The sequence below is a fragment of the Lutjanus erythropterus genome, chromosome 17 (genome assembly GCF_056507025.1).
Source record: "Lutjanus erythropterus isolate fLutEry1 chromosome 17, fLutEry1.hap2, whole genome shotgun sequence".
Classification (NCBI taxonomy): Eukaryota; Metazoa; Chordata; class Actinopteri; order Lutjaniformes; family Lutjanidae; genus Lutjanus; species Lutjanus erythropterus.
This window is the reverse complement of record NC_139333.1, coordinates 22,495,221-22,510,241: the sequence shown is the minus strand read 5'-3', so window position 1 is coordinate 22,510,241 and position 15,021 is coordinate 22,495,221. Positions and strand designations below refer to the sequence as shown.

Below are 15,021 nucleotides of genomic sequence, written 5' to 3'. Positions count from 1 at the left end.
GGGTGAATAAGGGAGAGACCTGAACCTCCTTCTAATTACACCAGTGACGCAGGACAGAGAGACAGACAGAGAGAAGGAGGGAGGATTACATAGAACGTCCATTTGCTAGAAGAGGATCACAGCTCCCCTGTGTGTGTGTGTGTGTGTGTGTGTGTGTGTGCGTGCGCGATGGTGTGTTTGTGTATAGCTGTCTACCCTGGTGCAGTGTCACTGCAGCACTCACTAATTCATTCAATCTCCTTATTTGTTGGTGCGAGAGTGTGTGGTAGAAGAAGACAGGAAAGAGAGAGCTGGAGGGTAATTACTGGCACTTCCTGCTGCTCTCTAATTGGCCATCTGCTTTGCCATGGGGCGGGCCCACAGCCATCTTACATCAGCTGAGGAGGATGGAGAGGACCTGACACACACACCCCACACTCTCTGCCACACATACATAAAGCTAACAACCTGACTGAAGGCTTGAGGGTCCAACTCAGTCTGTTTTAGACAAGTTTACTTCAAACTGTTTAAACTGGAAATAATGTTATTTTTGACAGAGTTAATCAATTTTCATGATGTTGCAGTATTCTGGGGTGGGGAGCGCAGGTGTTTTCAGCAGATATCAATGAAGATGGCTCACTTTCCTCTTGAATGTCTACTTGAGAAACTGTTCATTGCCAGATTTTAAGAAATGGTCATTCTTAATTTGGATACAGGGACAAAAGAGAAGCAGGTATTTATTTTCTACTGTACTCAAATAAAGCAGCCCAATTCCCTATGAAAACCATTATTGCAAAATGACTTTAAGACTGACTTATAGGCAGTATTTAAGCTATATTATCATATTATAACTACTCTGCACAATATTGTCTTATACAAACCATGTCAATTTTACCTCAAGCGTCCCCAGAATTATGTAACTGGTTATTTGGAAGAGTAGTCCCACCACTTATCTGGCAGAACTACATTAATATAGCAAAAAAAAGCTTATCAAAATTATATTGGTATGAATCTGCTTCTGCAACTTGTAAAAAGTGAAATCAGAACAGTAACAAGCAACTGCAATTATGATTACCATGGCAACCTCTACACATCAAAAACACTCCATCAGCTGTGCTCTCGAGTTTCTTTTTGATCAATGGCAGGAAGCACACTGATATTCAAAGTGAATTTGGTTTCACTTCATTATTCAGCCTGTGTTCATGTTAGCCAATTTCTGTCTCTGCCATTTTCAGTTGACTCAGAAGCTGCTGTAGGAGTAGCTAGGAGTCCGCCTCACAGCATATCTAAAAAATCCAATGGAGGAGTGAGGAAGCAACGGTTGTAGGCGGCATGGCCTCGTGGCTACACAGTGTGTGATGCAGGGCGTCAGGAGATACGGGGAGACTGACTGACCACCGCTGAGTGTAAGATAGATAGGGATGTTGTCAGAACTTAAACCAGCAATAACCAGGAGCATGGCCGGTGATGCTGAATGACCCAGGTGGTTATCTGAGTGGGTCACGTGGTAACACATGAATGCAGCAGCAATATGAATCTAAAAACATTATATAGAACAGTAAAACACTGACACAATTTAAGAACAGTCTGCTATAACACCTACATAATGTTATTAAAGGTTAGAACGCAGAACTTTTATTTTTAGTGGAGTATTGTGGCTTTGGTATTCGTACTTTTGCTTTACAAATAGGTCTGAATACCCTCAGCCTAACTGCACTTGAACTGCTTGTGTGTTACCAGCTGAGCCATCCCCTTCAGGAAACTCGCTTTGTGGGTAAACTATGTGTGACAGAGTCTAGTGGGTATGTTGTGAAAAAGAGTTAGCAAGTTAGCAGCTATGAGTCAGTGTAATTCTTTTTCACCATAGTGGGACAAAAACATAAAACAAAAAACATATCTGGGAGACCTCTAGTTTCAGGCTTTTTTAATTATCTTAAATCTGACTCGTAGCTGCTAACTAGCACACATTAGCTTTTCATAGTCTGGAGCAACTTTTATTTGTTTTCTGTGGCAGCAAACCCAACATTTTGTAGTTCACCTATGTTAAATGTAACTACACCCAGCAGTGACCAGGTCAAACATTGAAAACTCGAATATAACAACATGGCTGTCTGCTGCATCACTCATTGATAGATATTCAAGTATTTATTTTTATGATTTAACCTGGGACTAGCTGTTCACAATGTAGCATTATGATCGGGGAAAGAATAGTAGTTTTATTGTGTCCTTTCAGATTTTAAAGCATCACAGACGCAGGCCATGTACCTATCAACATCACTGCTTGGCTAGCATTTCTATAATTAGAAGCTGTGGAGTGTCAGTACATACATATCCCTGTTGTTTGGTGCGGTTTGCATTAACATTCATCAGCCCTAAATATAACACAGTTATCAGCCATCGATGTGTTGCATTTACTGCCACTGCAAAGGAATAAATCTTTTTCAAATATGACATTTTTTTCCACTGATGATTAATAGGTTTGCTAATGCTACAGTGCATGTGAGAGACATGAACTGGGGCTACATTCAACCAGAATCCCCTCTTACACAGCCTCTTCTGGGCGTGAATGTTGTGCCGGTATTCCACCTCGCCATTCTGTATAAACGTACAAACATGCAATGGTACAGAATTGTTCCGACACAGTCATCACACTAGATGGATGTTTGTGGAAACACCAGCGTGTTTTCATTTTCACTGAAAAACAGTATTACAATCATGATGAGAAGACATTTGTTTGGGTCTGTACCAAACCAACATGTTTTCTTACATTTGGAAAACAAGATTTGACATTCACCAAAAAGCGAGTAGTTTGCATCCCTGAAAATAACACACTCTGGCAGCATTATGCTGGTGTTGTTTGGTTCAGTGTAAAAAAACAAAGCCGACTTAATGCTGAGATTTCTTTATGGCAGTATTATGTTGAAAGTGTTCTGCTATTTTGACTTGGCATGGCAGCTGACATACAAAATCAGCCTCAAGAGTCTTGTCTGTTTTATAATGGTACAAATATGAGCTAATTTTAGCAGAAAAAGCAGAATTTGGATGCAATATGTATTTTGTTGGGGAAAATAAATCACCTGTATTAACATTATATGCAGTGCAGTGCAAATAAAATCATTATAGTTTGAGTTCCTCTTTAGCAGTAGATCTCACCACTCTTATGGCCATGCCTCTTCCACCATTTTTCACAAATACATCTAGGTAATTGTGTAAGAAGATGATGTCCCCATCTTAATCCCACTTACAAGATCTGATTGATCGATTGCTCCTCCAACTGGGGAAAACAGCCATCAATGAGTACAACACCAGACTTGTTCAAATCACTGAACAAATTAGAGACGTGGGCGGTGATTCAGGGGTCTTGAACCAGGCGACACTCAAAGGGGACGTGGACAGTTGAATCCCAGTGTTTTTCCATTAATAATAATAATAATAATAATAATAATAATAATAATAATAATAATAATAATAATAAAGAGAGAGTTCTTGGCTGTGGGAGGTGAGTGCAGAAACAAATGGACTGAACTGGGACACTGTTAAGCAATAAACAATAACAGTGAAGTAACTTCTGAAATATTTTTTACTGGGACAATCACAGAGCCCCAGGACTCTGACTGTAGAACACTGGGAAAAAAGGAAAGGTATTGGGGTAGTTCATTAAAGTGTATAGTCTGTCTCACTCTGACACACTCTCTCACAGTCACACACACAATGTTGCAGCAGACAATGCAGCAGTCTTCCACTTTCCCCAGTCACTTCACTCATCAACAACAAAATAAAACACAGCATTCATTCCAAGAAATGAAGCTTGTTTCACACCATTGCAACACTTTGTGCAGTGCCATGAAAAACTGATCATATTTAATTTTCTAATTTTTTTAATGGTGTTTCTTTAAAAGAGTTCATTTGATTGACTTTAGTTTGTCGTTTTGTGGGTTGATGTTTTCATCAGTATAATTTATCTTAATTGGGTTTAATTAAGGGTCTATATCTTGTTCTTTGGGTCATTATAAACAATTCACTGTTTAATCTTAGTTGTTGTAAGTATTTTAATAATCAATTAATCGTTCCAGTCATTTGCTGGTTCCAGCTTCTTATAAGTAAGGATTTGCTGCTTTTTCTTTGTCATTATGACAGTAAATTAAGTTTTTGGTATCTTGACTATTGGCTGGACAAATTACGCAATTTTAAAACGTCACTTTCGGCACTCTGAAATTGTGTTGAGCATTTTTCACAATTTTAATACGTTTTATACCAGCAATGATCAAATGATGAATCATTGCATCTCTAGTTTGTAGTGGTTTTGGTTGGGCTGAGCTTCGGTTGCGAAGGCTGACAGTCATCGACCACTGAGCCCTCTAGCATCATATCTTTGTTATTTAAAAGTCTTCTGTATTTGAGGCAGTGTGTCCTGTCAGAGCTGCATATTGCGTTTATTATGTTCTTTTTAAACACAACTAAGTTATGGACATGTGGTACCATGATAACACGATATGACTGTCCATCAGAATGTCTCACTGTGGACAGTTTATAAATGATCAAAAGAACAAGATATAACCAAAAATTGGACAATGATTACTAACTTAAATGAGACTGAAAGGAAAGTTATGCTAGATTAGTAGTTAGGCAGATTAAAGGACCAATATACTGTAACTGTGTGTCCAAAAATGAGTTTGTAGAGCCACAGATGGTATATTGAACAGGTTCAATCCCTATTTCATACATGATATATGGTTGAAGCGAGTTGTTTACCCCACCCCCTCCTCCACAGACTCAAGGAAGTTTAGGCAGGCTGTATGAACGAGCAAGCTATGACAAGTCCTACACTGTTGATGTGCTGTTAATAACCGGAAGCTGTCTGTAAATGTAAAGTTAAGCCTGTTTTCCTGAAAACAAAAGCCCACTGCTCTGAAAATATGCAGTCTGAAGTGCAACAAATCTTTCTGCCTGGCAGACTCCATTAACGTATTGCTCAATCTAACCGTTAAAAACATCCACTCCTTCTAAAAGTTTATTGATTATTACTTACAACTCATAAAGAGACACTCATTTTGCAAACATTCGGCATTAAGTTAAACTCTAATTAACTTGAAGCGGGCAAACTAAAGCAGTTATTCCAGCTCAGAAGAGAAATTTCGAAGGGTCTTTTGGTTTTGGACTGCTGATTGGACAAAAGAAACAATTTGAAGACATGACTTTCAGCTCTTATAAGTTTGGTGAACATTTTCACAATTTTTTTTGATTTTTTATACCTGCAGCAAATAACTGATTAATCGTTGCGTCTCCAGTTTGAAGCGGTTTCAGTTTATAAATGAGGCAACACAAGATATCGCCCAAAAAGTTTCACTAAAAATTGAGATGTGATTAATTGAACTTGAAGAAAATTATATTAAACGGAACCTATATTAGATGTAGCAGATCGGAAGATCAATCAACAATGAAAATAATGATTAGTTATAGCCCTACTACAGCTAGAGAGCATTTAAAATCCTTCATTCTGGGCGAGAATCAGGTGTATGTTTCTTTTTTGTGTGTGCGTACCCTGCTGCCCACTCGCATCCACCCCCAAACTGCCTGTAGGCTGGACTCTCCACAGCCAACTACCTACATCCATCCCTGACATCTGGTCCACCCTCGCTTGCTTCCTCCTTTCGTTTCCTTCCTTCCTTCCTTCCTCTACCTCCCTGCCTCCCTTTTCCCCCACCCCCCACTCCTCAGATTACTGCAGTGTTTACCAGAGCTTTGAGAGACTTACCCACCAGGCCACGCGTGAGGTCACACTCGCCCCATCAGGCTAAAAAAAACCCACCCAAATCCTACCAGGCAAGCTGCCTGCTCACGCACTGGCTGCCAGTGTGTGTGGACGTTGTGTTTTTTTTTTTTTCGTGTGCGTGTAGGTGCATGTTGCGTCAGCCGGGCAGGCGGCCTACCACAATTCTTCTCTTAGCACAAAATCCTCTTGTTCCCTCCTTCGCTCACTCTATCACGTCTCCTTCTCTGTCTTGCCTCCCTGGTGTGGAGTGTCACTGATCTCCTTGCAAGACTATATTGTTAAAAATCTCCTCCACCTCCTCCTCCTCCTCCTTGTTCTCTACTCCTGGCCAGCTTTCTTCTCCCCTGGCAAACACACACACATACACAGGCCTACATTGTGCTGCCTGCCTCTGTGAAGAGCCAACAGTTTTCTGCTGAGCCCTTACTTTTCCTCGGTGGGACATTAATACCAGGAGCTGCCCTGTGTGGACACTTGATGGCAGGGATAGAACAATAACGGTATTACAACACACTCACAGATGCCTCACAATACAGACATGCTCTATTAGTGGTGTTACTCCCTGCTCTCTCTGGCTCTCTTTCACACACACAAATGCCATCAGACACAGACAACAACAGGGCAAACAGGGAGGCGCCTATGGAATCCGTGGGGTCTTAGTGGTTGATGAGATACATTTAGCATAAGTGGATTAGCCTCAATACAAACCAATCCCCCTTCGTAGAGAGACAAGAGAAAGGCAATGAGCGACTGAGAGAGGCTAGCAGAGAAAGACAGGCGCAGAGGTAATGAGAAAAAGAGAGTGCAGGAAAGGAGAACAAAGGAAGCCAGGTGTGTGTGAATGTCAGGAAGGAGCGCGGGCCTAATTTGTCAGATACAAAAAGGAGAACGCAATTAAGTATCCGAGGCTGAAGCCAGGGGAGGTTCTGACACACTGACATGAGCTCACGTCATCATTACCGCATGGCATGGCACGTCAGGCATGAGCACGTGGGTGTGGATCTATGCAACAAATATTAATGCAGGAGTGGACTGTCCAGATATGTCGTGAATGCACCAAAGCAACAATTAACAACACGACAGAAACATCTTTCATGTCCTGCCAGAGCTTGTTGTTGTATTTTAGTCCCAACCGTGTGCCCTTTCTATGAAGAGCGCCGTAGAAATTTGGATCAATTCATTGTGCGGCGGTTTGTCTAATGATACCACAGAGGAGAGATTGAGAGTTATTCAATACAGTGTTTATAAAGAGGGTCATTAAACCACCCAGAGGTTGCTGATAAGAACTCCCCACAGACACAGTGATTGAATAAAAGATTTCCTCTCCTATTGGAGAATTTGGGACGCCAGTTTATGTGCATACTTTCCAATAAGGCAGTGAGAGAAAACACTCAAACCAGCAGAGATTTTGCTGCACAGTCCCAGGATAGTTATCCCTTCAGTGTCTCTCTTAAGCCACAGCAGACAAAACTGCAAATCGATGAGCTGAACTACTTCATGGCAACACTGAACTGATGCGATTTCTGCATCAGCAGAATGACATGCTGTGATTTGGCAAGTATTTAGTTCTAGAAATGGACGATATGGATCTTTTTCAGCCAATAGTCATAACTGGTAATTATCTGCATATTGTGGCCAACATCAATAAGATAACAGATAATTTCACATTTTTGTATTTTAAAAAGAAGCTGATATAACCTGTACTTTATGCACACCCGAAGGCAAGAAAAGCTAAGATACACTGAGAAAAGATGAATGACTTAATACTCCACAGCTCTGACCAAATCAAATCTGACATCACTATGACAACAAAAACAAAGTACTGTTATATTATATATTGATATCATGTTAATACAAAAATTAGATTGTGTAATAATCCAGAGCCTTTTAATCGAGCCTGTTGTATGCTCTTAAATCACTTCTCTGTCTTTCTGTTATTTTCATTTGCTGAAAAAGACACAAAATGCACAATAAACTAAGTTCAAGATCAACCTGGCTGATAGCATGTTTTTCAGATTTCATGGTGAAAATATGATTACTGTGGTTTCCTTTGGCCACGATAATCATGTAGTGAAAATCTGATAATGTGACCGCCCTAGTTCTCACTCTGCAAATTTTCTCTTGTATATTTTCTAGTGGAGTACAGCAAAAAAATCTTCACAATTGTACTTTGGCTTTCATAGAGTGTTCCGCCAAAGGATTCAAATTAAATTCTTTGACATAATATGTCAAATCAAATATGATTATAATCGATATCTATCAGCTATAACTTCATTACAAGAATGACAAATAATAACATGAATTTCATATTATCCGCTGATAATTTATCTGACCAGATATTTATCATACAGATGCAGCCACCTCGAATTTCCTGGCCCTGGCCGATCTGTGGCAGGTCATTGCCGTGATCTCACAGAGTTCTTGGCTGGAATGAGATCCACGCGATGACATAGAGGACGCGGGTCGACTTGTAAATGCCCCTAAGTGCCACATGTAGAAACCAGCTGTAATAGTTTATCTATCCACTAGAAGAAGAAATGATTATGGAAGCTGAAGCATTTTACTGCACCTGAATTCAGCTGTTCCTTCTGTATCACTGGCATATACGGTAATATATTTGCCTCCCACACAGCGCATATTTAATGATTATCAGGCTACCATATCATAAGATCATACATCCCTATTTATGTCAGTGGATTAGCCACAAACAGGCATTTCTGTTTATTATTTTATCTACAAATTGCTTCTCAATAAGATTTCCAGAAACTTACTGCATACCAATAATGATACCTATCACAATACAAAAGACATGCACCCAAGTCTGCACTATTAATTGAAATACTACTGAACTTGCAATATCCAAATCCCAGACACCGCCATTTATTGATAAAAGTAAAATGTGTGACAAAACAGCATTATAATGAAGCACTGTAGTGCTGCAGAGATGCACTGTACAGCTAAACGTGTTCCCCAGATGCAAGAAAATATATTTTTTGGTACAGACCCCTACAAATGTCACATCATTGTGGTTTTTTATATATATATATTTTTTTTTTGCAGTAAAAAATGTGATACAAAAATGATAATTTTCTCTAATTATGACTCGCAGTATCTGTCAAAATAATGCAATATGACTTTCCATTGTCATGCAGTCACAAGACAATTTGCTGTATACCAATAACACCTATCACAGTATAAATAAAGATATGTACCCTATAGCTCTAGTTTCAAATATACATCACAAACAGAGCAAATGTACACATATTAGGGTGTGTGTGTGAGTGTACAAGGTGTTACCATACCTCTTGCAGACAGCTTCTTAGTGTTGATGATTTTTGCAGCATATTCCTGTCCTGATGACTTCTTTACACACCTACGCACCACTGAAAAAGCTCCCCTAAGAAAAAAGAACATAAACAACCAAAAATCAGTTCCATTTCACATGCTCCCTCTAACACATACACACAGTGACATTTGAAACTGCATCTTCTTCTGTGGCAGTGGTTTGTTTTTGTGTATGCTAACAACCTTGGTCTCTCGCTCTCTCTCTCTCTCTCATACACAGTTTGCAGTCATTACTATCACAGCCTCACTGTGTACATTGTGCAAAGGTGGGTAACAATCAAGCGAAACAGCATCAATATAATAACAAGCTTCTCAAGTCTGAGTGCTGATATCAGCTCAGGTCTTCTCTGAATATAAATGAATGGCCAAGTTATTGTGCTAATCTTTGATGGGCACACAATACAATGCAACCTATAGCCCCAAAGGAAATTCAATTTGCAACAGCCAGCACAAAGAATGGGTTGCATCTCACACAACAATGGGCAATATGCCTGTTTAATAAATTCACAAGGTAACAACATTCAGTTATGAATCTGCTCAACCAGTAAAGGAAGTGCATAATGCACACTATGAAACAACTTCTATTTTGAGGAGTTTCATATTGACCTAGATGAATGCTCCATATTTTTCACCTGCTAGCTGCTATGGTGATCCTTCAATTTTGAGCATCACAGAACAAGTAATTATGCAAGATTGTCATAGAGCTCTAACACAGCCTGCACAACCTGCAGTACCTGGCCCTATTAGGGCTGGGTATTGTTTAGAAAATTCCAATACCATTACCAGTCCCCTTAACGTAAAACGAATACATCATTCGATACCGATCATGTGAATGGAATATCCCTGTAATAATCAGTCCATATTTTAAGCATTATCAGACACCACAAGCATCTAATATAGCCATAGTCGGGAACATTTTGGTGTCATCTAAGCACGCTGAACTGCAAACTCTGTCTGATACACCACAGACTGTACAGGTTGTAGGTGCTGCAGTAGTGGGCCAATCACACATCATATTATAACCGAAGAACGCTTGTAGTGATTGGCTGCGAGCAAAACCATAAAAATAATCTTTTTTTGCTGGATCTAGGCATAAAAAGACGTGATTGCTGGTGTCATTTGACTGGAGAAGTTTCATTACTACTTAGTAAAGCGTTATTTCTGTCGATACCTTACAAGCATAATATGCAGCATTTTCCTGAGAAAATAAATCTTCACTTATAACCCACCAGAAGTGTGAGGTGGTGGCTGTGTCTGCAGAGACTCTGTCCTCTGCCTGTATTTCCTTATTTTGTTGTGATTGAACATTTTACCCAAAATCAACTATCTTTCTGGTACATTTAAAATTAGTTTTGACAAATCCTAATGATTCTACCCTTTAAAAGGAACTGAGTAACGATACCCAGCACTGCTAGCTGCTATGGTGATTGTTCAATTCTGAGCATCACAGAGCAAGTAATTATGCATGATTTCCATACTGCCTACATCCCAGCCTGTACAACCTGCAGTGTCTGGCCCTGTGCAGTTTTCTTGAGAGAGGAACGCTGCCTTTTACTGATCCTTATGATATATGGGGGGCTGCTACTTTATGCTGTACTCTGCTCTTAGTTTCAATTATTTACCAGTAAATGAGAGGTGACAGGTGACAGAAGTACAAGTCAGTGCCTTGACGTTAATAACCTATGACGGAGCAAAAAGCATTAACAAACGGCTGCAGAAACATAAGCCGAGGTAAGTGGCCAGTCTACAGAGGAATCAGGAGCAGCAGAGCCCACTATCGTATAGGGCTGCACACTTCATCGCAACAGAAATCGCAATGTGGCCAAGTGCAATATCCAAATCACAATTTTTTGAAAAAGGAAAAATGTATGAGAAAGCATTAAAATGAGGTACTGTAGATGAAAGAAAACACATTTGTTTGGTACAGACCTCCAAAAACAGCACATCGTCATGATTTTATATTTTTTCCCCCAGCGATCATCTAAACTGAGTATTAATAATCATACAGCAATTTCTGTCAAAATGATCACAATATGACTTTTTTACCAAATCGTGCAGCCCTACTATGGTGGATGTGTAGGTGTGTATATGTGTCCTAGTAGTGCACTGGCTGTGCAATCAGTGCCATCGATTACTGACAATTATTCGGCAGTGGAAATGGCAGCTGGAAATTAAGGCCGGTGTGTCTTCATAGGGCCAGTGTCGCCCTGCTGCCGCTGGTTTGGGTACAACAGGGGGAAAAAAGGCTTCGCTGGCCAAGAACAACAGATGCTGCTGCTGCTGATGATGATGATGATGATGATGATGATGAAACAGACGAGGTAGTGGCCCGGTTTTCTTGCCGTCATCAAAATACCGAGAAAACACGTCACTGCCTCTTACACAGTAAACGCCAAATTGCTGCTATAACTGCCAGTGCCTAACGACTATTTACCCCAATTTAAAACCCACAATGCATGTATTGATAACATGATGATCGGGCCAGGTGGTGTGCGGAGCGTATGGGCATTACAGTGCAAACATAACGCAGCAGCGCATAACTTCCTCATTAAGTGATCCAGGGGTACGTAACGTTACTCAACACGGTTACACAAATCATCTGCAGCTGCTCGGGAGAAAAAAAGTGGTCGGCCTAGTTAGCTAGCGACCACAGCCTCTGGTCTATCGAGCCAGCAGCAGCAGCACGGAGCTGTCAGACCCGTGGGCCGGTGAAATGTCACAGGGCTACGTCTCCAGCGTCTCTCGGGGCCCCGCTGACGGCTCCAGCAGACCAGAAAATACCGGCTAGCAAACACGGAAGGGCTTCCAGCTGTTAATGCAGCAGCCTCAGTGGGGTGTTTTCATCACCAATAGCGACTAAAAGACGCAACGCCAGTGGGCTAACTCGGCTAGTTTATCAATATCAGCATGGTAGCTCGTTGGCTAGTAACTAAACGTTAGTGCGCTGTTCTCAGTCGTGTCTAGATGGGATTGGAACCCTATATTTGGGGAACTCTCGCGAGATTGGGACGAGTTGTTTTTTCGTCGTAAACGCTGTACAAATTAATTATGTTTAATAATATGACAACGTAGTGGTTACGATTTTCTTAAGGTTAGGGACAAGAGCCATTTGATTAGGGTACAGAAAAGATCATAATTTGGGTTAAAATTATCTCTCTCGCGGGAACTTCCGCGGGTCTGGGGTTCCCTTCCAGACACGACTGCTGTTCTCCGTTACTGCGGGAGCAGCTAGTTAGCCGATAGCAACGGTTATTTAGCCTCACTGCACCACGACAATAACACACTCCAGTTACCAGATACTGGCACATTATCAAAGCACTCAACATGATTGTAATGTACGCTATTCAAGCTAGCTATCGCCTGCTAGCTGGCTAACCAGAAATAATGTGAGGCGAGGTTGCGGGGGTGGGGGACAAAACGACAAGACAAACACGATGCACACTGTAATGTTACGGCTGCTGCTTACTTCCCGAGCTCCTCATACAGCTGGTACTCGTCGGTGAACCTGGTGGATGTAGCGGTGGTTGCCATGGTTGGTGCCGTGAGTGGGGAGCCCGAGCCTTGGGGTACGACGGTGGCTGGCTCTCTCGTACGGGGTCCGGGAGGAGGGTAGCCTAGCCTCCAGTACTGGAGTACCTTTCTGACAGGCAGGCAAGGCTGAAGAGGATAGAGGAGAGCAGAGACGGAAAGGGAGGGGCTGGGGAGAGGAGGAGGAGGAGGAGTGATAATGATGGTGTGTGTGTGAGTGTGTGTGTGTGTAGTAAAGGGGAGGACTCCTCGCGAGAATAAGCTGCATGAGACCAAGGCCTCCAGTTCAATGAAGTCATTGAAAATGTGGAGAGATGGGACGACTGAGTAGTGTTTTTAAAAAACTGCAATATTATTAACCTTAAAGCTAGATTATGTAGGACTGTTTGTAAACGCACCATTTAAAGTCGGCCCCTCCTCCCCAGCTCAACCAATGAAAGAGGTCGAGAGTGAATGAAGTGAGGGAGCAGTGTAAGGATGCAGTGAATTAAAGAAATAAAACATTATTTTATGATTGTTTCACAGTGTTTGTGTTATAAAGCACCAATATACATCCCCACACCTCCGCACAAGGTGGGATTTTGTATGAAACAGTCCTCAGTCTGTTCCGCCTGTGTGTGTTTGTGAGCACATCTCTGCAGCTCTCACAAACAGAAATGTCAGCATGCATGGTGTATTAGCTTCATAGCGATTTCGTTCTAAAGCACAAATAGATACACCCACACTGCTATACAACGTGGAATTTTGTGTGACTGCAGCTGAAGCAATCCTCAGTCTGCTCTGCCTGTGTCTGTATGTGTGTATATCTCTAAGCAGCTCTCACAGACAGAGAGCAGCATCAGACCAAGGCCTCCAGTTCAATAAAGTCATGGAACATGTGGAGAGATGGTTGGACTGGGTGTCATTTAAAGAATTTGCAATATTAATACCTTTAAAGGTAGATTATGCAGGTTTGTTTGTAAACACATGATTCAAAGTTGGTCCCTCCTTCTTGGCTCCCCTTTAAAGCAGATACCAACAGAGTACTTCATTTGAAACCATACTTTCTACTTTATTTGATATCCATTATGTTAATAGAGTTCTTCCTACTGAAATCAGGATAAGAAATGCTTTTCATGAAACCTAAAATACTGGATTCGATATTAGCAAGTATGTGACTCTATGCACAATCTTATATCATGTAATCATAGCACATCCAATTACTAGTTTGCAGCTGTTCAAATGACTAAATAAAGGATCATCTACAGTGAGTAGATCATTATTGCAAAATAAACCCTGACCGGGTGGTGCAGGACTCTGATGGGAAGCAGAGGTGTCTTGAATCACCATGAAGAGCTTTATTGTGTAATAATGACCTGCTCACTTTACATTGTCCTGCTTATGTGGACAATGAACAAGTTTGATGAATAATCAATGCATTGCTTTTGGGATTCTCTGTATCTAAGTTGTGAAGAAGGAAGGTGACTGTAAGCTTGAGTGTAAAATCAATGCAACACTGTACTCTGGAAGGCTAGTGTGCTTACACATTGTTAACATCTGGAAGAAGGAATGATTGAATCATCATTGTTATGGAATCAGCAACTGTTGTTTTTGTATATAAGACAAGATACTTTGTAAGACCTTCAGAGGACACTGTGCTTGAGTCTTCTCTCCATGCTGCATGAAGTAAAGAGATTTGATTCATACTTCAGAGAACTAGCAACTCTATTGCTCTATAACTCTATAACTAGTGTTATCTGTCACTATACGCTGGCTAGTGTCTCATTATCAGATAGCTGTTTCTGTCAGTGGTACTTTAGCCAAGTGGTTGTAGCTAGAAACATTAATAGGCAAAACGTCATTATTTCATTTTTAAACAAATCTTCATTTGGGATTTGAAACTTTACTTACAGGCTAAACAATCTGCAACATTGTTTTGACATTTATTACTTCCACTACGTTATATATTTAATTTTTAAATAAATTCTATAATAGTTATACACTTGAATATCTGCTTACCATTCATTTTTACACACATATTTATAAAAATTTATATTCGCCCGAACTTCCCTATGAGGGAAGTTATAACAGTGATGTGGCCCAGGATGAAATTCAGTTTGGTTCCCCCACCTTAAATTGAGTTCTGATACCCAGCCTTAGGATATGGTGCGAATTCTTTACCTTGTTTGTACTAAATAAATCTTCTTTCAGGGGGGGACAGTAGATCATAATTCGGGGTGACATATTGTTGAAAGGTACACGATCCCGCAGTGGTGCATCCGACTGTCTTGAAAAACAGCTTTGACATCCAGTTCCTGTCTCTTCTCATATCTTCAAAATATTGCAGGGAACATCACAGCAGCATTTCACTGCACTGGTTGGGAAACACCCAACCGTGGGTCACACCTCACTGCAGC

At 40.8% G+C, this 15,021-nt stretch overlaps 1 protein-coding gene across 18 annotated transcripts in view; it reads right to left on the bottom strand.

The window, feature by feature from the left end:
• The window catches only part of LOC146312205 (calcium/calmodulin-dependent protein kinase type II subunit gamma-like), a 58,184-nt gene extending 45,411 nt beyond the window's left edge, over positions 1–12,773 (bottom strand). For 14 of the 18 annotated variants that reach the window (XM_084740808.1, XM_084740797.1, XM_084740804.1 and 11 more), the window contains exons 1-2: positions 12,564–12,772; positions 9,055–9,149 (exon numbers count right to left, since the gene is read on the bottom strand). In XM_084740808.1, coding sequence (XP_084596934.1) covers positions 9,055–9,149; positions 12,564–12,628 — 160 coding nt within the window. In that variant the 5' untranslated portion in view covers positions 12,629–12,772. Of the gene's footprint in view, positions 1–9,054; positions 9,150–12,563 lie in introns of all 18 variants that reach the window. The other 4 variants (XM_084740796.1, XM_084740802.1, XM_084740800.1 and 1 more) reach the window with 1 other exon arrangement.
• Between the last annotated feature and the right edge of the window lie 2,248 nt (positions 12,774–15,021).